The 24222-nt window shown below is 37.8% G+C and overlaps 2 protein-coding genes across 2 annotated transcripts in view; one reads left to right on the top strand and one right to left on the bottom strand.

The window, feature by feature from the left end:
• LOC132698685 (piezo-type mechanosensitive ion channel component-like) lies at positions 1–22946 on the top strand. The gene is made up of 25 exons (XM_060664878.1): positions 1–598; positions 648–829; positions 3380–3525; positions 4398–4582; positions 4894–5195; positions 6365–6676; positions 6727–6928; positions 8037–8325; positions 8381–8566; positions 8618–8949; positions 8998–9162; positions 10902–11026; positions 11077–11163; positions 13068–13384; positions 14285–14531; positions 14579–14751; positions 16052–16156; positions 16212–16319; positions 16369–16516; positions 17766–17980; positions 18033–18318; positions 18369–18789; positions 21305–21803; positions 22567–22684; positions 22739–22946. The coding sequence occupies exons 1-25, from the start codon at positions 1–3 to the stop codon at positions 22907–22909; spliced, it is 5919 nt and encodes a 1972-aa protein (XP_060520861.1). The 3' UTR covers positions 22910–22946.
• The window catches only part of LOC132697911 (uncharacterized), a 38398-nt gene continuing 22701 nt past the window's right edge, over positions 8526–24222 (bottom strand). The window contains exon 14 of the transcript XR_009618320.1: positions 8526–8537. The gene's annotated coding sequence lies outside the window, so the exon portion shown is untranslated. The remainder of the gene's footprint in view (positions 8538–24222) is intronic.

Below are 24222 nucleotides of genomic sequence, written 5' to 3'. Positions count from 1 at the left end.
ATGGCAGACGGCAGGGCAAAAAGTGCAGGTAAACATTGCGGCGCTTACAAAGGGCTCTCGCACCTTCTCCCGTTTCAGGACAACACGAGCGAAGATGAATTCGAACTCATTGAAATCGAAGAGGAGCCTACGTTCGTCGACAAAATCACCTACTACTCGCACGGATTTCTTATACTGGTCATGGGCTCGTCGTACTTGATCGCCAACTTCATCATGATGGTGTGGGGTATAGCTTTCGTCGGTTGGATGGCAATGGTCCTGTTAATTTGGGCGAGTTTGATCTGGCTCCTGCCCAATCAAAAGAAAATCATGCTCGCCTCGAGTCCTTTCATCGTTTCTTGGTCGAGTTTAGCTTTGGTCGTAACGTACCTCTACGGTTTGGATCTCACCGAGGAAGAACTGCCATCCAAGCTGGGTATCTTCGTTATCGACTCGTACACGAGACAAGGCGACCGGTTCGTTCATCTGCTGGTGAAGACGCTCTGTCACGTGATGCTAACTGTGTGTTTACGTCAATATATGAGGGAAAGGGCGGCCGATAAGCAAAAAAGACGCCTCGAAGAAGCTATAGGTGTCGAAGAAACGCAAACTCTGACTGGTACTGTACTGAGATTCGTTTTGGCACGTCCAGCAACCATTTCCTTCAGATTTTAGCGCAGAGGGAAGTCTCTTATTTGAGGACGCCATGGCTTACTTTAATAAGCGCTTGACGTTGTACTGGATATGGATAGTTGGGGCGACGATGGCGGCCATAGCGTTCGTCGGCCAAAACTCCTTGCTCAAACTAGTGTATTTGGTACTGTTCGCCACTTTGGTGCTGTCGTTTCAGGTAGGGGTCGCATTGACAAGAAACATTTTCTTAGAAATTGAATTAATTGATTTATTGATTCGGAAGCGGAATTTTTGCATAGAATGCAAACAACTGTCAATCATGCTATAAATGTGGTTTGGCATTACATAGCCGATAGTCTTTGTCTCAAACTACCCTAACACTAATTATAAACCCCAGGGCTTTAAATATTCTTTGAAAGATCCTTGTTGACTTTCTATTGCGCCTCAGCATACTCGTCTATTTCATATAATATCGTAAACTGGGGACAACCGAGTGATTCGGGGAGGGTGTTCATACTTAGGTTGATTTTCAGACTGCCCCCGAGGCTATCCTGCAAAGATATATTTATAAAGTATAAAATACTAACAGTGACTTGCATATATTTATTTAAATTATTCATCATCTTTCATAAGAATAAAGGCTCTCACACGGTTATAACACCCGAAACAGAGAACACCTTCTAAAGCCAAGACTGAACCACATGTTCTACAAAAAGTCGGTAAATTACGCAGGACCTTATTAGTACAATTTGTTTCAAGTGCATCAGAAAGCTTCTGTCAACCAATGCTTTCTACGACCTGAAAGAATTGGAAATATATATTACTGGAGTGCCCTGATGAATTTTGTGATATATTCTCTACATATGTTTGTACTGTTTGTATATCCGTTTGTAACTGTTCTATACTGTACTGTGTTATCGTATTGTTTATATACATAATTCATGTATCTTTATACTACTCTATAATGTACTCGTTTCCTGACGAAACATCCACTGTATACATACCGGGCTTTGTGAATAAAACTATCTATCTACCCATCTATGTATGTTATACTCACAATTTCGTGATTGTGGATGTTAAACCTAAGCGTTGTTTGCAGATGTACTCCTAGATGTATTTAAAAAGTAATTAAAATGTATTTTATTTATTCTACGACTAGTATCTTGTTTTTACTCAACCACACTGTAATACTATTTATCTAGTTGTTCAACTCTCTTAATATTCTTAAACAGTTTAAGGTCATCTGCAAACAACAGCCTGTTAGAAAGACTAATGCAGATTAGTGAATCATTTACAAGAATGACGAAGGTTACTTGCCTAAGGTATCCGTAAAGCACATCGAAAGAAAGTAGTCTCAGAGAAACCTTTGATTTGTTGCCCCGGGCTCCATGATTAACCTTATTAAATGCCTTTGCGTTGTATTGCATATGGCTCCTTAGCAAGTTTTGCAAGCAAAGTATGTTTCCAAATATCTTTTGAATCCAATGTAATATATTAATCGGTCCATAGTTTTCAACAGAGGCTTTAAGAATACGACCTCCAAAATCAAAGGATAGAAACAGAACGGAGTTTGCTTTAGCGTTGAAATTTCGAAACAACTGTCTTGTTAAAGTTGAAAATGACGTTATTATATGTCATGGAGAAAAGTTTTATGACATTTACCCGATGTAATAATTGTGGTATCGCAGCAATATTAGAAAAACAGCGGGAAAACCAGAGGCACTATCCTGGCGCTAGATTGTCGATTTTAGATACTACGAGATACGAGATACATACTGCAGCTCCACGATAAAACTTTGTCTTAGTAGGCTGCGAAAAAAAAAATGACAGCATTTTAAACAAGATGGGTTACGGCCATAGTTCTCCTTCGTATTCTGTAGCGAAAGAATGGGCAAAATCTTTTCAAATGGGGCCGGAATCCTTTGAAGATGATTCAAGAACTGGTCGACCAGTGGATATGTTGTTGCGATTATGTTAGAGGTGGTATTGAGTGATCGACGTTTAAAGGTCAAGGAAATCTCAGATATTACTAAGCTTTCTGATACAAGTGTTCGTCGAATCCTGCATGATCATTTAGGTATGCATAAGGTTAGTGCAAGATGGGTTCCTAAAAACCTTTGGGCTATTCAAAAACAACGCCGTGTCGAGTGCGCGCGGTCTTTTTTGGAACTCTGTGGGTCGGAACCGAAGCCTGTGACGGGAGATGAAACTATGATTCTCTATTATGACCCTCTATCGAAAAAAGAATCAATGGAGTGGCGTCGTAAGGGTGAAGCACCTCCAAGGTCTTTTCGGATTGTGAAGGAATTCTTTTGACGGATTTTAAAGAAACTAATATCACTGTCAATGGTTAATATTACGGAACATCATTCCATAAATTGCAAGACTGCATACCTGTAAAACGTAGAGCAAAAATGACCAGAGGTGTGCATACTGCTGGTGTTGCACAAGCTGTCATTTTAGAGTGTGGGTTCCAACAGGTAGATCATCCTCCTTATAGTCCAGATATGGCCCCCAGCGACTATTATTTGTTTCGATATTTGAAAAAGGACTTACGTGGACGGCGCTTTAACGACGAAGTTGAGTTAAAAGGGCTGTTTCAGCTCACTTTGCAGTCAAACCAAAAGAATATTTTAATAAGTGTATTGAAGTTAAGGGTGATTATATTGAAAAATAATAGAAAAATTGTTACTCTACTTTGTTTCTTTCATATTCAGGCCTGGAAATTTTGGCGCTGCCCGTAAGTATATAATTTCTTTCGTTCCAGCTGTTGCCCTTCAAGCGTTGGAAACAATTTCTGCGATTTTATTGGTGGCTGACGATTTGCTACGCCATGTTCAACTTATTTTCCGTGTATTTATACCAGTTCAGTTTCGCCCGCTCTGCCATAAAACAACACTTGGACGATGACACGTATGACTTCAGCGTAAAGTTCGCGCAACGATATACCGTTTTTACCACATGATCCGGTATTTAACTTTGGTGAATTTTTATGAAGGTCTAACCTTTAATTCAATTCCGCAATTCTGCAATGACGTTCCAGAGCTGTACTTCGGTACTTCGTGCATACAAATGGCTGATGGATTTGTGTAGAGTTTCGTCGGTGAGATTCCTCAATTATTATCAGTCTATGCAGTGAAAATTCCATTCTTACCTTAAAACGTTTATTATAAATATAAATAAAGGAGTAAATTTAGTTATAAAACAATGCTAGAATATTTATAAAAAAAAGTTATTTCACTTCAATCGTCACTGGACTCCTCCTCCCACATTACTAATTAAGTCTGTCACTAGTCGACTTCTGTAGACATTTTCTTCTTCTACACATTTTTTCCAACTAGAAACAGATATTTTTTCTATCGGATTAAAATTGCAGCGATATGGTCAAAAACGGACAACTTTGAAGCCCCGCTCCATGGCCCTTGTGTAGGAATTTTCAAAATTCATATCAGGTTCAAGCAAAAAATTTTGAATGACAACGCTGTTTTGTGATATATTGGGAAGCAATTTTTCAGAAAGCCTTTTTTCAAAGATGTGTGCCGTCATGTGTTCCTAGGAATTAATATAACAGTTTAACCAAAGAAAATTTCCCTACTCTTAAAATACAACTGTCTTCATGGCACATTTCTTGTGCCTGACTTGCGGTACACGTGCTGAAAAGTACGGTGCCTTCCACTTTACTACAACAAACTCATTCCGAAGTCGAAACCCTAAAAGGTTGTAAAAGCGGTATATCTTTCGGTGAACCATACCAAAAATTCTTGACGCGTCGGTTCTTCTTTTAGATTAAATAAATTGGGATATCAGCACGTCCAGACCATCAAGCAGCTGTTCGTTAAGTTAGCGCCGGCGCTTTTCTTTCAAATCGTTTCAGTATTACAGCTCCGTTATTTTCAAATCGATTTCGATAAATTAACTGATCCGTCATCGGAAGGGTATTTGGACGAAGAGGATAACCACAAGAAACCCGGTAAAGTATATACCTCGACAGCTTTGGGAAAATGCACCAACAACGTACGGGTCTACCAAATTAAAGAGAAACTCATTTTTATTTATTATAAATAAATTAAAAAAAAGATTTGTAACTGAACTTGCGTGCATAGAAATCGACCCACTGTTTTTTTTTCTAGAAACTATTCATCTGATATTAATTTAACTTAACCTATATTAAAGATCATCCGATTTTAAGCTGTGAGTCTTTTTTACACATTATTATTTGTTAAGTTAAATACATTAATTTAAAAAAATAATGTCAGTTTTAACACGCCAACTGTTTCTCAGATTCCACTTGGTCCCGAATTAGGCGCGATTATTCCCAGTTCATAAACGTCCTGTTTTTGATATGCGAGTTCCACTTGCCCAAAGTCGCCTTCGTAATCGCCGTGTCTTACGCCGTCTTCTTCAAGTGCTTCATTTTCATGGTGGTGGTCGCCGTGATAAGCCTGGCACAGCTATTTGGAAAAACGGCCACCAGATTCGCAATCCACTTTACGTCCGTCGTGGTATGCGCGACGCTGGTGTCCCAATTGGCGTACGTTCTAACTACCCAAAATCATAGGAGACTTGACGTCACGTGTCAATTCGTAAGTATGCCCCTTTTTGCTCTACTCAACTGGAAGCCGATAAGCAGAAAAAAAAGATATTTTTCCATCAGGGATAAGTTAAACTTATCATTATTGAATCTTGGAAAACTTCGCTTATGTTGTGAAATCAGTAAACATTGTAATGGAGGTTCCATAGCTCCAGTTCTAGTACAACCACAGGCAGCGTTCTAGTTGCTTTCTCTGAAAGTGTCTACGTCCCTAATTGTATCGGCACATTTGGCGATTCAGGCAGTACTGATAAGGTTAATCTGTAATGTAACATTTATTTGATTAGTAGACACATTTTCAGTATGACCTTTGAATTTTTTTAACTAAAAAGTTAATGTTCGAATTTGTTGGACGGAGCAAAGAGACAGAGAGTATTCCTGGTCTAGAAAAACAATATTGTTTAAAATTTGGATATATCTGATTAATTTTTGGAAAAAAGGAGCTTTGTACTCAATTATACTCAGCTTTTATCAATGGAAAATTTACATAGTGAAAGAAATTACCCAGCGAACAGAGCTTCGTTTGATTTGATGTCGGAAAAATCGCGATAAATATACAGAATTACCAAAAATTTCAATGAAGTTCTTTGTGCTATACTACAACACTGTTTAATTACTTTAGAATTTTTAATAAATGCATCTGTTGTTAACTTTTAATGGTGCTGGTAGTAAAAATATCTGTCCCACATTTCATCAGTTCCTACGAACGAGAGTGTTGTCATATCTGGATTTTCGGAAAATTCTACTGAAAAAATATTGCTCAATTTGACTCCTAAAAAGAGCCCGGCGCCGGAAGGTATACCGTCACAATTTCCCAAAAATTGTCCCCTTTTGTCGAAGCCTCGTAACCGCAGATTATTCTTAAATCTTGATAAAAGTCGATATATTCTTATTACAGGCTTAACGCTTGATAATAAACAGATGAATAAAAGACTCGTTCATTGGTCTTGATTCACAGTTAAGCTTTAACAATAATAATCGTGTATAATGTTAAATAATATAAACCAATATTGCGTCATTCTGTAATTGGGTAGCTGCGTGTACCTGTTGATTGGCCTGGCAGTCCGATAAATCAAAGAAACTGTAGTGTTCTATATGCTGCTTTGTGCAACTTATTCCTGTATTAGTATGACTTGCGGCTTCTGTATGTCATTTTTCTAGCGACGAGGCGATCGGATTTACAACGTTACACGCAACACAGCCGAATGGATCGGTTTTTCAGCAAAAACTGACGGCGTCTATTCGTCGACCACGGATTACTCAATGGCGTTTAGCTATATCGCGACCACCACCATCTACAAGGTGGCAGCGCTGAGGCACCTTAACCGTAGGATGGCAGCGGGTATTTCATCCACCGAGGAACCTGCCGCCATGTTCCCCGAGGTGAACTTCGGAAACTCCCACGCCAGTTTCCTTAACATGGTCAAGTATTTGGCCGATTACGGATTCTATAAATTCGGCCTTGAAGTATACGTATGCGCCATTTTAACGGATGATGCCATTGACCGTTTGCGATTGCACAGATTTGTTTCGGGATGTGCACCATAGCGATGAGATTTCGCATGGACTTGATGGCGCTCATCTATTCGATTGTACTCTTGATAGTGTTCGCGATGAGTCGAGCGACGTTGGCGAAAATATGGCCCGTCCTCACTTGCGGCCTGGCTATTTCCTTGATGTACCAGTACTATAGCGCCCTGGGGTGGCCTCCTAGCACTTGCGACAGTAAGTAGGCCACAAGATCTATGGAATCCACAACTCGATTTGGGATAATGTGTACAGGGTGGAACTGAGGTGGCTTTTACTTGACGAAGATCCATTTATTATTACCGCGTGTCACCTTGTGAAAATCTCAACTTTTGGTTCTTATTTATTTTGTACAGGGTGATCCAAATTCGATAGGCCTCTATGGCTCTAAGCATTTGCAAAACTGAAAACCGCATAAAGGCGTTTTTGAGCTACACGGTGATTCTCAAAAATGTGCGATTTTAAAGGCCCTCTATAACTGTTTTAATTGCAAGAACAGAGTTTTAGGAAAAAAGTTTCTTTAAGCGGGAATCTCTCTATTTTACCCGTTTCGTTTTAGCGCCTTTACTTCCCTGGATATCACACAAAGCTATATTTCTGCCCAATTTTTGAAAAAAATCAGTTTTCTAATAATTTTTTTTTTTAAATAGTTTAAAATATATTTTTGCGCACCCTAAATGTGTAGATGCAATTATATTGTTTTTTTTATGCACAATCAAGTTTTCTACGACACGAGGGGATACAGCAACCTCGCATTTAACTTCTAATTTACAATAATTACCGACCCTAAAATGATAAACGGAAATAAAATTGTTAAAAGCAATTTTTTTATTTAAAATTTTTAATAGTTAAACTATCTAACACTTAAAATCTACATCTAACAAGTTTCTTTCTAAAACAAATGCTCAAATTGACGGCCCTTTTCTTGTAAACGTATCCTACATCTTCTCTTGACGCAATTTTACGCATTAAGAAGTTGAGTGAATGCGGTACGATGTGCCTCTTCCCAATTCCCTTCCAGTAGAGGTGGTGCACGGTCATGTTGAAAGTATAGCTTTTGCTGTATTGGCAAGACGTCCATAAAAGGAATTTCCTGCTCTTCTAGAATTTGTTGGTACCTTTCGGCATTTAAAATTCCCCATACGTTAAAACTAAACCTTCCCTGATTCGAATTTGGACCACTCTGTACAATAAGAAAGCAATTTTTAAATGCAACCATAATAGACCCCTGCATATTCGAAATGAAAATATTTTTAAAGCGTTCACCGCAATATCCATCATATAAATCCGAAACGAGAATCTGCAGCAACCGTGATTGTTCTCCCATCAGTTACGAAATACTGGAACCAGCACGAAATATATATCCGTCTCCAGAAGTGGTTGTTTATCAGAAACGACGCGTATCCGCCGAAAATAAAAAAACTCCTCCTCGACTTTGTACTACTCCTCCTCATGGTCGACCAGTGGCGGGTATTCCGGATCGAGAAGAGCTACACCGGCGAGGCATACCCAGGCGGGAGCAACGAAAGCGTCGTCCATTTGATCGAAAACAAGCGTTTCACCAATCCGGTACCAGATTTTATCAGCAACGCAACGTAGGAAGGAGTGGGTTACGGTGGGATAATTTGCAAGTCGTGGGTGTGCTTTCAGGTCAGTTTTGGACGTAATCAAAAAGAGTTTTCTGTGCTCCCTGTGTTCGGTGTCGTTGTTTTCGATGTACCTCGCCGGGGCTATGCGTCTGGGCATCTACACGTTCGGGTACCTCAGCCTCGCTTGCATTTTCCTTTGGGAAGGCAGCGAAATGTACCTCAGACCCATAAACTCGATCATACGGAGGTGACCGGCGGACAGGAGACTTCCTCCAGCGGTAGCAATGATCTTTTTCAGATGGAATCTACTGATTGCTTACACTATCGTCGTCATGATACTGCGCGTGGGAAGCCAGCTTCTGGGCTGCATCCTGGCGTATTACTATCTGGAAGGACATTGTTACGTGTTTCATCTGCTCGCCGTGGGCTGCGTGGACAGATTCGGCGACGTCGATGACGTGCCCGACCTCAAGATGGAGACCAACTGCCAACTTCAGACCGAACACATGGGACTCGGATGGGATATAATCTGTTTCTGTTTGTTGTTGGCGCAGAGGCGACTGTTTTACAGCTACAATTTCTTCCACATAGTCAACGACGAGAAAATATTTACCATTTTGGCGTTCAGGGGTAGGTTTTCAATATGACGAGTACACGATGTCTATTGCTTGAATTCAGGTGCCGAATTGATAGAAGCGATGGACTTGAAGAAGAGGAAGGCGATCGACGAAGAAGATCAGCAAATAAGGGACAAAATGAAGCGGAAAATGGAGAAGATTCGAAAGGTTCACGTAAGAGTGCAGGGCGAGAACTATTTTAGCAGGAAGCAAAACCATATTCGGGGTAAGTTGTGGAATGAAAAGCGTAGAAATGGTCTATACATTTTGGAGGGTGTCGAATTTTTATTTGTGTCTTAGTACATGAGAATAAAAACTAGACACTAGCTATCAACCAAGTCTAAGTTGCAAAACATAATGCAAGGTGGGCTAAATTGAGGAAATTCGTTGTCTAACTATAAAAACGGCACATCTTTTTACAAATGGGACACCTTGTATATAAAGCTGCTTTCACCTAACTGTGAAGAAATAAAATTCCCATTTCCCTTAATTACAAAGCCCTCGGCAGAATGAATTTTAATCGGAAGAGAGATTGTTTCTGGTCAGTGTTTTTCTTGCATGATTTTGAAATAAAAGTTTTTTTCTACTCCCGTCTGTAAAATGGCTAATTATTCACGGATCTAGCGTGCGGGACACTTCGGACATTTCCGGGATTGGGAGCAATCGGATATTTTCGGAGATATTTTCGCCTTGAATTTTGACGTTTGTCAATTTTGACGGTCCTGTCAGTGAGTGTATTCGCGTTTTGCGAAAATATACCCAAAAACTAACGGTCTTTGATTCAGTTCGATACTCCCCGAGAAATTTGAAAATAACAATGATTAAGCAGTGAATCTGCGACTGTCTATCGAATTGGTATCTCCGAAACTCTATCCAAATCGTGAAATAGTGATTTCCAGCCATAAAATATTGCTGTGATTCAGTTTTTGTCAAACCAGGGATTCTTACATTAGGAAATTTGGCAGTATCTGTAAAAAACTGAAACTTAACTTAATGTACCTTCCCCTTACAAAAACATCTTCAGCTTAAAGATTTAGCCATAAAAGAAAAGAATCCTTTGCTACTTTTACCTTCATATAGTGCTAGTGTTGATAAACAAATTAGCAGTTTCTTTACATAAAAAAGGTTAAAACTTTTATTTTTTTCTTATTAGAATTGTGATTTTTTTATTGTGTAGATGTTTGTTTTTATCTTTGCCTATTATAATTAAAAAAAAATGCCATGATTAAATTGAAAACAAAGAAATAAGAACTAAAAGTTCAGATTTTCACGAAATTATATATTATGACTTGACAATTGTTTCGACAACATCGTGTCTTTAGCAAAATGATAAAGACACGGTGTTGTCGAAACAATTGTCATGTCATAATATATAATTTCGTGAAAATCTGAACTTTTTGTTCTTATTTATTTTGATAAATGGATTTTCATCAAGTAAAAGCCACTACAGTTCAATTTTTGAAAACAAAGACGCAATAAAAAGCAAGAATTTTTAGGTAGAAACATTAATTGTACTGATGACTCGCATTATCATCACAATTTAGCCCAATTAAAGTTACACTTGTGTCTAAATCTGATTATCTGGTACTTGAATTTCATAAATTCAAAATATTTGTGACTAAAATGAATCCGGAGTATTTTGTAGTGTTGATAGATTGAGATGAGGAAATCCAGCATAGTAAGGTAACCATGGTCGTAACTATTATGAGGATTTTTGCAAAATTTCGTATTTAATGACTGTTTTTAATAAATTTAAATTATTTAACAAAAGTTGGGAACATCGACATAAGAACCAAAGGACTCCACCAGATTTCCTAGGTAATTTTCAACGAATACGGATTTAAAAGTGCCCCTTTTTACATTGTAGCTAAAAGCTGCTACTACTAGCAGCCTATTAATCGTCATTAAGGGGTTATTAAAGGGTCGTTTGGTATTTTTGGACTATTTTATCTGTACGAATTTCAGTGTTGCAATCGGGGGATTATTATCTGTTCGACGAGATCGACAATGACGATATCGATTGGATGTACGAGACAGGCGACGATAATGAACGAGATCATGACCCGTATGATCCGATGTTAATTAGCGAGGTAGAAAATTTAAATTTGTATGCCCTTTCGGCATTGAATTTTGGTTTTAGTTTCTAATCGAATTGACTCAAAACGGAATCCGTGGCGTGTTAAAGGAAAGGAATAAAAGGCGAACTCTGAAAGCTGCAAGAATGCGGGTAGGATTTCAATTATATTTCAACACTGTCGGATGTTTTTAGCAATGGCCCAGACGGTCGGTTAAAGTTTTTAACATTTTATATGAAACATACATACGTCTAACATACAAGGTCAGTAAAAAGTACCGGAACATCTAAATACCTTCGAATCTGCCAAAGCTGGAACGATAAAAATAAATATCTGGGGACTTTTGAACATGCAGAATTAAAAAAAAATTGGTTATTGGTAATTGGTTGTTATTCTAAATGGAATATCTTATTCCGGTATTGTTTTCAGAAGAGGCGGTGTTGCCATAGCTCCGTAATTAAGAGAAAAAGTTTTGAAATTTTATTTCGAAACTTTCATCATTTTTAACGTCTCCATGTTCAAAAATGATTTTTATCGTTCCAGCTTTGGATATTTAAGTGTCCCGATACTTTTTACTAACTCGGTATACACATGTATTTTATCTAAACGTTTTTGATTTGCATATTTATTCTCTTATGGTAGAAAACCCAAGCAATTGGCCAGTTCCTGTCACTTGACAGCGCACAACGTAAGTTAAAACGGATAGGCGTCATGCGCTATTTTTCAAAACTGTTTGGTGTAACAAGTACAAAGTAAAGCGTAAACATGATAAAACTGGTAGCGAAACTATAACAACAAAATATATAAAAACAACAATCTATAACAGTGGCGGGGAGACTTGTTTTAAGAAGGGCCATTTGTAATAACTAGACGATCGTAGAGGGCCAATCGTTAAAAAATTTATGTGTTTACATATACTATTTTAATAGTAAAAATGCAAAAGGTAAGAAAAATATAAGCACAAAATATAAAATGAATTTAGTGTAGCTCTTGATGTGAAATATTACCGCTTTCCTTTCTGGTGTCATTAGTGGTTGATGGTGCACGAGAAAAATGAAATTGAGACTGTTTTATCAAAATTTCATCATAGTCCGGTTCCATTTGCGAAGCAGAAATTCTTAAAACTGATGAAAGGTGCTCATCTGTAATTTTGCACCTTAAAGAAGTTCTCCTAAGCTTCATTGTTGAAAAGATTTTTTTGCATATATAAGATGAGCCGAACATTGTCATTATCTTCATTGCATGAGTAATTAGATTTGGGATATTATCTGGACTCAAATTTTTATAAAATTTTAGTAATGGTACTGTATGAAAAGTTTGTTTGATAATCTTATTGTTTGATATAGTGAATTTTAAGAATTGTATTCTTGGAAAATCAGATTTAGAGATCTGATTAGTAAATAATAATAACTGTAATTTAAAACTCTTCAGGTATTGCCAAATATCGTCAAGAAACTTCTTCTGTAATTTCAAAGTGGGCGTTGATTCCCCTTACAAAATACGAGTAACTGCGCAGTATCGCTGATATCTGTTCTTTCGTCCATGGTAATTGAATAAAAAATAAATTTTTGAATTTTTGTAGTCAGTTGTGAAATTAGATTTTTATCAATATTTTCAATTCTCTCGGTGATTGTGTTCTTCCTGAGAGAGACAGTGACTGAAAATCGTTTTTATTTTCAGGGCACATAATACCTCCATCTGAAAATGCTTTACTAGATTTAGCAATATTGTGTTGACTAATTTTTTTCACCTCTTCACTTACCGATGAGTAGTAGTGGTTTTCTTGTTTGCTCTTGAAATGGCGTTGAATGTTATGTTCTTTTAAAACTGCAACAGTTGTATTGCAAAGAAAGCACATCCATTCTTGGGTAAAAACTCGACATTCCGAATCCACCTTTCTTTTTTTAATATCGCTAAGTAACTGAAAGGATTGTTCGGGAATTGTATTTTTCCGGTTCTTTCGGAAAAACGGAACAACGAATCGAAAATGCGGGAATGTCTGAAAGTTTCGAGTCAAGAGGAGTCACTTGAACTTTGAACACGTACCACATTTCAGGGAGAAGATTTGGGTAAGGCGTCGGTTCCTCAAGAGGACAGAGCGACTACCAGCAGCGACGCGGACGACATCGAATTAGTGGAGGAACCTCACGATTCGTTCGGCATTGTCAAAGTCGTTTGGGGATTTATAGAGGCTTGCGTGGTTAGTTTTACGTTATTCCTGAACCACAAATCGAGCGATCTGAGAGACATTTTGGAAGAGATGAAGCGGGAACGGCTCGTGCTGATGAAAACGGATTATTACGTCGGCAGGAGGGCGACATCAAATCAAATATGGCAGCCGTCCGAATCGTACAGCGAATTATTGAAATCGACGTGAGCCAATTATAAGAACCGAGTTTTTCAATCAACGTCCTTTAGTACAAAAATTGCTGTTTTTATCAATCTAGCTTTTGACCATGAATAAAATTGATGATTGATTGATGAAATAAAAATTTACCAAAGTTAAATACCGGATTATGTCGTAAAAATGGTATATTGTTTGGAGAACTTTATAAAGGGTACTTTCTTATAAGGGGTTGAGTTATGGGCCATTGCAAACAAGTAAAGTTCTGTCATATCAAGTTTTTTTAGTGTATTTTTAAAATCCTTATTAATTAGATTAAGTCGTGCATCGTCACTAATCTATCAGAAGTTAATTAATAAATATAATATTAAAAACACATTTGCTTTATAAACCATATAATGTTGAAAGTATTGGCCATGTTGTATGCCCTCTTTCAACATTTTTTGATGTTGGCTTCAAAAAAGTCTGTGTGATCAGCATAGGAACGGCTCCATATGTATAGTAGCTGCATAGATATAACAGTTTTTGGCTACTGTTTAGGTTCGCGTAGCAAAAGACATTTAAATTAAAAAAATTAGTTTTTAGAATTTCAGAGGGTCGAAATAATCATCCAATGTGTGTCGTAACTACTACCCCAATGAATATTTTGTTTGTTTTTATTGAAATTCGGTTAAGGTTTTGTTTTTTCACAGAAATGGTATTCTAATATCTCTCAGAATGCAACCATTTTCCAGGAGAATAAACAAATTTCAATTGTGAAAACAGGTTTCATAGGAATACTTATTTAAAGTGGTTTTTGCTATTAAAGTTAGTAAAAATTAACCAACATTGTTACATTTTTACTCTATTTCCGTAACCATTACTTCGCAGTAAGAAAGCAAATCCCGACATGATTAACCTGTAAAAATTCACCATATAAAATCTCTTAGGCAAGATCAGGTGCCTCACGGAGTCGACCCGATCAACTATTCCATACTCGGAAAACTTTACCTCGCTTGTTGGCACTTTCTACTCACGCGTTCGGAGTGGTGGTGCTACCTGATCATAATCCTCCTCCAAGCGGTGGTAAACGACTTCTGTTCGGTCCCGTTACCGCTCCTGGTGTTCTGCTGGGGCACGTTGGTCATCCCAAAACCGACCAGGATGTTTTGGGTCGCGATCATCTCCTACGTCCTGGTTAGTTCGCATTGCTGTCGCGCGCGATCTTATGCGACTACTTTCAGGTTATGTTGATAATCAAAGCGCTGTTCAGACTGCACCCGTTGCCGTGGAGCGAGCAGCAAAACGTCGGACCGTTTTATCCGCCCCATTTCCTCGGCCTTCACACCGAATCGAAAATCGGTTTCGATTTGGTGCTGTTGTCCCTTCTGTTTTTTCACAGGACGATTTTGCGTTGGTAAGGTCAGGAGAGAAATGTGTTTATTAAAATGAAAACTGTTTCTGAAATATAGTCAGAATTGTTTATCTTGCTCCCACATAAATTTCAACAGATGGTGTTCCGCCCTTAAGATCTACCTGATCAACTAACGATTACGATTATATTACTTTGGAGTAAGAGAGACGGAATTAGAGATGTAATAAAAGATAATGATATGCGAATATATAAGTAGGTGAATCTACATGAAACAATAATGATTAAATCAACTCAAAAATGCAATAAAAATTTTAAAAATGCCTTGCCTCACTTGCAATATTAGCATATTAGCACTCAGCAATTCATTAAATATACAATGGTAATCTTAAAACTTGATTATCCATTTCAGTATTTAGTTCGTCTGTATCATCATGTTTTGTAATATTTTGATAATTTTTACCAACTCCTGGGTAATTAATCCACTTACTGGGCAGTCAATTGATAATTTCTTCTTTTCTTGTCGATGCATTTGGTACACTTTCACTAATTCTAGAGTAATATCGCGTAATAATTTTTCGTGGCAATTTTTCAAAAATCCGATCCTGTTTTTTAGTTAAAATTACTGTAATTATCCGGTAATTGGTACGACGTCGGGGTGTAATAGACAAAGGTAGGAATATTAGCAGATAAATTGGTGGGTTTTGCCATTCTTTAGTATACTAGTGGAAGCAGTTAAAATCCTCAGGAAATTGCTCTCTAAACTAAACTAAAAGACATTTGAAAACACTGTAAGTGAGCGTTGAATGGGAAACTAACTTTCAGTAGTGGTACCACTTAAAAGGGATACCCTGTATAATTGGGCAATCATCACATAGATCTCACTAACTACACATGTTAGTTAAAAAGAAGTAAATATTTTTTTACGTGGATTTAGAGCCTAGTTAGAAAGCTGGCAATAATTTTTTAGAACAAGAGGACGCTAACAATATTTAAACAATTCTATCCTTTGTCTGTTTATTTGTATCTAAGATCATTTTATGTTAACAGAGGCATTACATTTGCCATTACATTGTAATATTGCGGGTGAATTAAAATACCAAAATCGGTATGCTGTATAAAAGTTTAGGAAAATTTTGTTTTGCGCGCCCCTGGACCGTGCAGCATAATTTCAAAAATCGAAATATTGTTAAAGTTAATTTTGTACTAACTTATTAATTAGTTAGTATTTGGTGTTTTTATTAAAGTAATGATGAACGCGTTCTCGGTCTTAGTTTGCATTTACAAAGACATTTAAACAAAGGAAATCATTATAATCACGGTGTTTGCTACGTTGCTCCGTTAGGTTGGGACTTTGGAAATCGACAGAATATCGCACATCGACGTTGCTAGCAGACGGAGACTACGTTATTCGGGACGGACAGCTGGAACCCTACAGGGCTGCGCAGAGGTGCCCTAGCATTCAACAAAAACCTCTGTTGACCTATATTTTTATTCCGTTTTAGTACTGATGCAAAAACAACGCCAAAAACGCGCCAAAGGATGAAAATATTCAACATAAACAGTAGGGACATTGCTCTAGGCGACTACTTCCCCAAATCTGTTATCGATGGGTATGGGACCAACTCGTAGGTTTGCCTGTTTTATTTTGCGAAATTCCAGAGCACGCAAATACGGAGAAATCATACTGTTGTTCATGCAGCAACTGATTCAGCCTTCGCTACAAGTGCCTGACGACGTTTACACTCCGATGTTCCTTTGCGACCTGGTCAACTTCTTCGTGCTCATCTTTTTCTTCCAATCTTTCGATGTAAGTGTACAATTTTAAAGTTAATTCATTCAAGAATAAAACGAAACCAGCTGACTATTTTGTAAAGTCGAAGATTTTATCTAATTTTCATCAGAGCTTAGCGGTTTGTTAAGCTCATCAAGTAAGGATTGATTGAAGATAGGGAACGGCTACTTTTTTAGTACCCGACATTAAAATGAATGAAAAAGGACCTATACCGTAAATTGAGAATGAAAAGTGAAATATAATTAAACTCTCTAATGCATCGAGGAGATGCGACGGATTAGGAAATATTAAAAACATTAAATTACTGCCTTGGGTACAAAAATTGCCTTTAAAGTCGTTTATAAATTAGATAAGTATATATAAGTACATTTTGGTTGATATACGAGGGTGGGGTGAAAAGTTTCCGGCCTGAGCAAGAAAAAAAATTTTGTTTTTGCTTTATTTTTGAACATGATCTTCATCAATACTGATACATTTCTTATAACGGTGTTCTGGTTTAGTTATATCAGTTTTAAACGTAGATTCGTCAAGCTTTTCAAAATACTAAAAATACTTTTACCGCCAAGGTATTTTTTGGGGTTAGGAAACAGGTAATAGTCGCTGGAGGCTACGCCTGGGGACTAGGGAGGTTGCGGCATCAATTCGTGAATTTTGGACATGGCAAAAATTGACGAATAAGGTCGTTTAATTTGACCAGTGATTGTCTGTCCCTTTTCAGCATAATCAATTTATATAATTGTTTGCCGATAAAATTATTTTAGCCTTCTTTCGAGTTGGTTCCAATTTTGCAACTCACTGTTTTGACTGTTCTTTGTGTGCAAAATATTTCGCACAGGTCTCAGCTATCTTCATGCACTTTCAACATGCGGTCTCCCATCGTTATTTGATAGATTTTCTCAATCATTTTTGAAGATGTGACGTCAATGGGTCCCCATTTCCCATGGAATTCAGAAACCCACTGCTAGTTGAGTATGTTGTGTTAAATCCATCTCTTCTTTAATGTGTTTTGGTTTAAAACCTTTCAACTAGATGCCAGCACTTTCTTCCAGCTTTTCCATTCACGAAAACAACGTAAACTGTCCATACAAGCTTGGTATGAATGGAACTGTACGCTCTGCTGCAAAAGTAAACCTAGTGGCGCCACCTTTTGATCAGGCCGAAATCTTTTCACCCTACCCTCGTCACTCCAGAGGTAACCTCGATCTCTAAATGTCTTCAAAGTTCTAAGTGTCTTCAGGTTATTTGAAATATAGATCGGTTTCAGGTTCAATCGGAAGAAACCGGTTTCATCGACTACGCTTCTCAAAATACGATCTCGGTCAAGTTCGTTATAGTCACCCTCGCATATTTCGGTCTAATGCTGATCGATCGGTGGCTATACCTGCGGAAAAACAGATTCGGCAAGCTAGTGTTCCACTATACCCAGGTGATCCTGTTCCACGGATTACTGCTGATTATGATCCCCTTAACCGCTCAGAGGTACGTTCAGCAACTTACGGATCATAGTTGGGTTTGACTAGACGAATTTCAGGTGGCTTCAGCACACCAGACCCCTGCAGGTGTTTTATTTTTTCAAATGCGTCTACTTCCTGCTTTCGGCGCATCAGATAGGCAGGGGGTATCCGTTGAGGATTTACGGGCACTGCCTTTGGAAGGCGCACGGAATGTTCAACGCGCTAGCGTTCCAGCTCTATTCCGTTATACCGTACATTTTCGAGATAAGGACGCTCATCGATTGGACGTGCACCGACACCTCCCTCACCGTCAGCGAGTGGTTCAAAGTCGAGGACATCACTTCGAACATATACCTGCAAAAGGTAAGCGAGGAATTTTCAACGATGGGTGTTCCCTTAACGTGGAGTGTCAGTGTGAGCAGGAAGCGGGCGGAGTTCAGATACCGGCAGGGGGGAGGGCGAGGGGAAAAAATCTGAAGTACTTGACAGGCGGATGCCGCCTCCTCTTCCTCATACTCATCATAATCGCGCCTCTCGTGATATTCTCAATGGGACGATCAGTCAGTCAGACTTCCACCGTCATCCTGGTCGGTCTGAAATTAAACCTGGGCTATTACGAGGCGGCCACGTGGATCTTTACGTCGGATTTGATCAGGTTCGACCAGGAGGACTACGAAGCGATGCAGCTTGCCTTCAACAATATCGATATCGCGGAAAAAACGTTCGATGATTTCGGACCGGAAGATATAGTCGCCACACGGCTCAAGACGTACGCATCGCGGTTGTGGACCATTTCGCCCATCGACTATAAGAAACTGGTCGACGAAGTCAACTGTAAGTTGTCAAATAGCGAACATTCGCATTAAATGGCCACGAAGGGACGGGGAATCAGGTGATATGGGAACTGAACCAAATCAACTTGAATATATTATTGGTGCCTGCAGCGAAACAAAGTAGAAATGGACAACTCTTTCAAAAAAACAGATAGAAAAAAATATTAAACAAATTAAGTAAAATGAAAAGCAGACAGGGGGAGCAGGACTAAAATTAAATTGCAATTTATTGAAAATTTTAAAAATAATAACTATAATTATTATTAATATTATTATATTTTAAAATTACAGAATTACAGAAACCATGAAGACGTTTAGTAGCACGTCTAAACGTTGTTTCTGTGCAGATCCAAAAATATTGTGGATTAAATATTGATTAGTTAGTCCAAAATAGAAGCAGTGAATAGGACCGAAACTTTTCGTACAGTGTAGAAAGCATATTCAACCATAAACTACATAACATTACAGTTTTCTTGCAAAAATAAGGCAAAGAAGAACTAAATTTTGAACAGAAGTCTAGTCGATTTGAACAAATACAAAATATATGAATCACAGATACTTAATTATACTTCAATCGAATTTTATGCATGAGTGACATTAAAGCATTAAACTTCTATCTTTGTCGATTTGTCACAATCATTTTTAGTGCTCCATTCCATTGCTTCCTCAATTTCACAGTATCCCAGACCTTTTGCGTATATCACACGGTTGACTGGGGCAAAAAGGGTATACCAGGTAAGAAGAGTCACCCAAATATTTACGATAAAATATGGCAACCACGGTTTTCAATTCAAACCTCAAAGAAGCCGCCTTAACTGATTTTAAGGGTGGGAAAAAAACAAGTTGGAAACATTTCGTTATCGGAACCTGACACTGTAATCAGATGATTGTCTTGTTGCTATGCAACTAGCAAATTTATCCCGCCAGCATTTGGAAGGAAGAAGAGAAATCGTTTTTAATAACAGAAAGGTCAGATAAGCACTGAGTCTCTTCTGGAATGGCTTCAATTTTTTTTAAGCGTATTATATGTCGAGTTGTTGATTTACGCGAAATACAAAAATTCCACAATTAAATGATGATGTATACAAAAAAATGATGTATACAAAAATTCAAAAGTGTGGAGGTACGAGGTTAGCGCCAAAATTTCCCGGCCTGACATAGATGCAGTTCAAGTATCACGATAAAACATTGTCTTCTTTTAAATATATATCTTAGTAGGCTGCGAAAAAAAATTAAAGACTTACGTCAAATATTTTTTTATTGACAGCAAGACGTGTTCTCAAATAGTATAAAAATAGTTTTTATTTGTTTGTTATAGTGGACAGACGCTTTGTACACTGATTTTAAAATTAGTGTATTTCTCTGCCGACAGGAAGTTCTTGAGTCTCGTAAACAAGTGTACATTTTTGTATTTTGAATAAATTCGAATAACATTCGGGTATGATATTTAAAGTGACTCGTGTTCTCCAAGACTTCTCTACATTAGTTGTCAAATCCATCCGTTCTCTGACATTGTTGTTTCTTACTTTAGTGGTGAGCTTGTCTCCATTTCTATTGCCTTGTCTGCTGGCTATTCTTGTCTTTATCTCTGTCTGTTCCATCTTCGAGGTATCTGTACATTTTGGTGTTTTTGATAGTTTCTACGTCAAGTTGTACATATTTGGATTCTTCTGCTTTTCCTCCAACTACGACATATTCTGCTTTAAAGGAGACCACGCTTTTTATATTCATATAGTTTTCTCAACATATATGCAATTTCGTCGTAATCTTCAACTATATGAAAAATGAAGGTTAAAAAGAATGTCATTATTTACTACCTTCAAGTGTTGGATCCACTCGACATTCGACATAGGTATTAAGAAACTAAATTGCTCCAAGAAAGACTGACAAGTAATAAGTATAGTCCACGCATTTTTCCAAAATCTTAATGTCAATGTGGTTTTTGAAAAATAGCGTTATGCGATATCAATGACTCATACTCTATTTCAGTATTTACCAATAAAAAATATCTTCTTTATTGTATCACTTAAAATAATATCCAATATTCATTTCTATATGATTGTCGATTGAAACTATTGATTTTTTCAATTGCAATTGAAAGGCGTTTAGAATACATGATAAGAAAGAGTTGCTTAGGTGAACAGTTACTGTGGATATTTTAGCTTCGAGAGACACCGTTCTTTGTTCCCGTTGTTTCATTTTTAACACTAGTTACTTAGGTAATAATAAGTGAAGACTACAAAGGTATCGTCAGGAATATCGGGTTTCTCGATATAGCTACTAGAAAAGTAGATTCAAATAGTACAGGAACTTTTGAAATTGAGTAGGTTCATCCAACATGCGCGTGCGGCATTCGACAACCAACATGGCCGGTGACAGATGCCAATAAGTTTGGATGCGGCATCGGAAATCGGTGTTTCGAAAGAAAATGGCGGTGCGGGTTATTTTCTTTACCGTACTAGGGCCACTATATTATATTATATGATTTCTTCGATTTGTAGTTTAAATTCTTTCAGCTGCCGCGCCATTTAGCGCGATGCTGAGGATAACGATCGTACGAAACACGCCCTCGGGGGAATCTCAGACCTTGACTGACGCCAGCAACATTATTTTGCTGCCGCCCGCACCCGACCCGGATAGATTAACCCTCGCCAAAATGCTCACCGAGTCCGAATCGTCGTCCACTCCAATCAGACTGCGTAATATACTACCGAAATTCGTACGGGTCATGGACAATGGCAAAATCGTGCCGATACGCGGAGTGATGGAGAATCCTCGCTCGGTACCGGAGAACCAAACGAGAAAACCGGACACCTTCAGGAATCTGCTCGCCATAATGAGGAAGGACGAGCACGGCAAGATGTGGTGGGAGATGAGGGAGGATTGCAACCCGAACGAGCTAAATTACAAATATTACCTAAAGAAATTGATACACAACTCTTGCGATTATATCACGCTGTACGTCCTGAGCGATAAAATATTACCCGAAACACTGACCATCGTCACGGGTGGGGGGTGAGTATGTTACGTAACACGTGATACGAGACCCGACGAATCCGTAATAATTATGAGTATGTTCAGATTTCAGATGTTTTGCACAAGTGCTGCGCACCAGTTTAAAACAGTCGTGACTCACGAGTTTATTTGACACGAGCGGAGCGAGTTTTTAAAAAGTAAAAAGTATTACAGCGGCCTGTGGAAGTTTTTTTGAAAAATTAATTGGGACAGATAGTTTTCGTAACATCTATAACCTTAAAATAAATCACTACTACCAGACTAATTATCAAACCTGTTTCATTGATCTCAGATGTTAAGACTAGTGACCGCGAAGCCTGAAAAATACGGAAAAAAATAGAAATCGATCCTCTTAACCTTAAGACGGAATCGAAAATAGCAGTGTTACAACTTTTAATTAGCATTTTGGCAGCAAAATTAAATGTGAGACTGGCACGGAGTGTACATTTTTAAACTGTCTAATTTAAAATACCCAATTTTACCCAACTGTCTCTTTAAAAGGTCATCTTTGTGACTCACTTTAGACATTTCAGACACTTTAGTCACGGGTTTGTAAATCAAAATTCTGACGGTCACATCACACAACACTCAGTGAATGCTACTTATGGCAAAATTCTTCAGAAGCTGATTCATTAAGTACTCTCTACACAACCCCATGACCAAAATAGCTTTTATTAAACCTGTTGCTTAACATAACATACTATAATTGATTTGATTGCATCCTGAAAATCAAGCTTTAGACTTTAATTTTTCGGTTTTCCAGGGTGATCGGCATGTACTTGCTTTACTTTATGATGGTGTTTGGTTTCGTCAGAGGCATCTACGGACAAGTGAACGACATATGGATCCAGGATATGCCGTACGTCGACAGAATTTATCAGGTGACTCGCAATTTCCTTATTTGTTCGTCGGGTTATGCTTAAAATTTTTGGCAGAAATGCATGGAGCTGTACATCGCTAGAGATCTGGGCGATTTCGAACTTGAGGAGGAGATTTGTTCTCAGCTCATATTCATCATGAGGTCCCGCGAAATGTGCATAAAATTGTCCAGGGAACCAGGCGATCCCTATAATCCCAAATTTCTAACACCCGGATCTTCAACTTGATGTATATACATAATTCTTGAATAAATTTCATATTTTAACCCCGTCCAAGCAAATTTATTTTTTTTTTCATTATCCTCGAAGATCTACTGAAAAAGATACTACTTGATTAATATTGGTCTTATTGAAAATATTTAATCACTCGACAAATCAAATGTTGGCTTGATCTTGATAATGGTCAATTAAGTTAAATAATTAAATATTTGTCTATTAATTAAAATTAAATTTAATTAACTAAACAATCAACCTAACAATTTTGTTTTGATGTAGTAAACTGTTAACTGTTATAAAGCACAAAATGTTATATTTATTATTATCTTTGCGTAGAATATTATTCACGTATTTTTGAAGGTTCTAAAATGATGAATATAATATCGCTTACTATGATTTTAATTTTGTCAGGAGTGCTGATCTCGGTTAAACAATCGAAACGTGTCGTAACAGGTTTAATATCTTATCAGATGACATGCCGACTACATTGGAGAATAATTCATTGTTATGCACTGTCGCACATCGCAAGGATCGTGCAAGATTACATTACAGAAGTGGGTTGTCGAGTTATGGAAAGGCCAGCATGCAGTCCCGACCTCAATCCGGTCGAATATTATATATATATATATAGACTTCGTACCCCAACCTCGATCCCAGAGCTTATAGATTAGATCTATGTATGCCCAATGTTATTAGGGCAATGGGGGATCATACCCATTATTAAAAAATAAGTGTTGAGTTGCTAATTGCCAGATTTATTCTTAGCAATAAAAAAAAAGCTCATTTCACTCGGGCGTTTATTTTACTATACCTAAAAAGTAGAAACAAATTTTATTCAATTTGAACTAGCATTTTTTTTATCTGACCAATTTTTGCCATTATATAACGAAATTGCAAATAAGTCTTGTCATTATGTTAATGTATTTTATTTTTAAACAAGGCTTTACTTTACCTATTGTACTCATCAATTTCGTATTTGATCAAAAAGAAAAGTAAATAGAAAATAGCTCGAATATCCTCTATGCAAACAAAAGGCAAATTATAGAGACAAATAAACCAGATTAGACCGGTTCGATCCAGTTTGTCGTTTATATTCGTCTCGTCCGCAAAAGAATGAAAGTTCCATTGAAAATTCGTTTCTGGGATTCGCGGAAAGTGTCGGATTGTTACGCCTGCGCTATGGGTCCGCTTTTCACGTTCAATTTTTTCTTCTTTACGGTGATGAAATACGAGTGCCCGCATCGCAATAGCGGTGCAGTTTTCGGTCCACGTTTTAAGACGACGAGTCTGCGGATTCACTTGTCCTTGGCTTGCAATCTAATATT

This window comes from Cylas formicarius, unplaced genomic scaffold (assembly GCF_029955315.1).
Source record: "Cylas formicarius isolate icCylForm1 unplaced genomic scaffold, icCylForm1.1 PGA_scaffold_2__14_contigs__length_35257938, whole genome shotgun sequence".
Taxonomy (NCBI): domain Eukaryota; kingdom Metazoa; phylum Arthropoda; class Insecta; order Coleoptera; family Brentidae; genus Cylas; species Cylas formicarius.
Note: the sequence above shows the minus strand (reverse complement) of the source record. Positions and strands in the feature narration are given on the sequence as shown.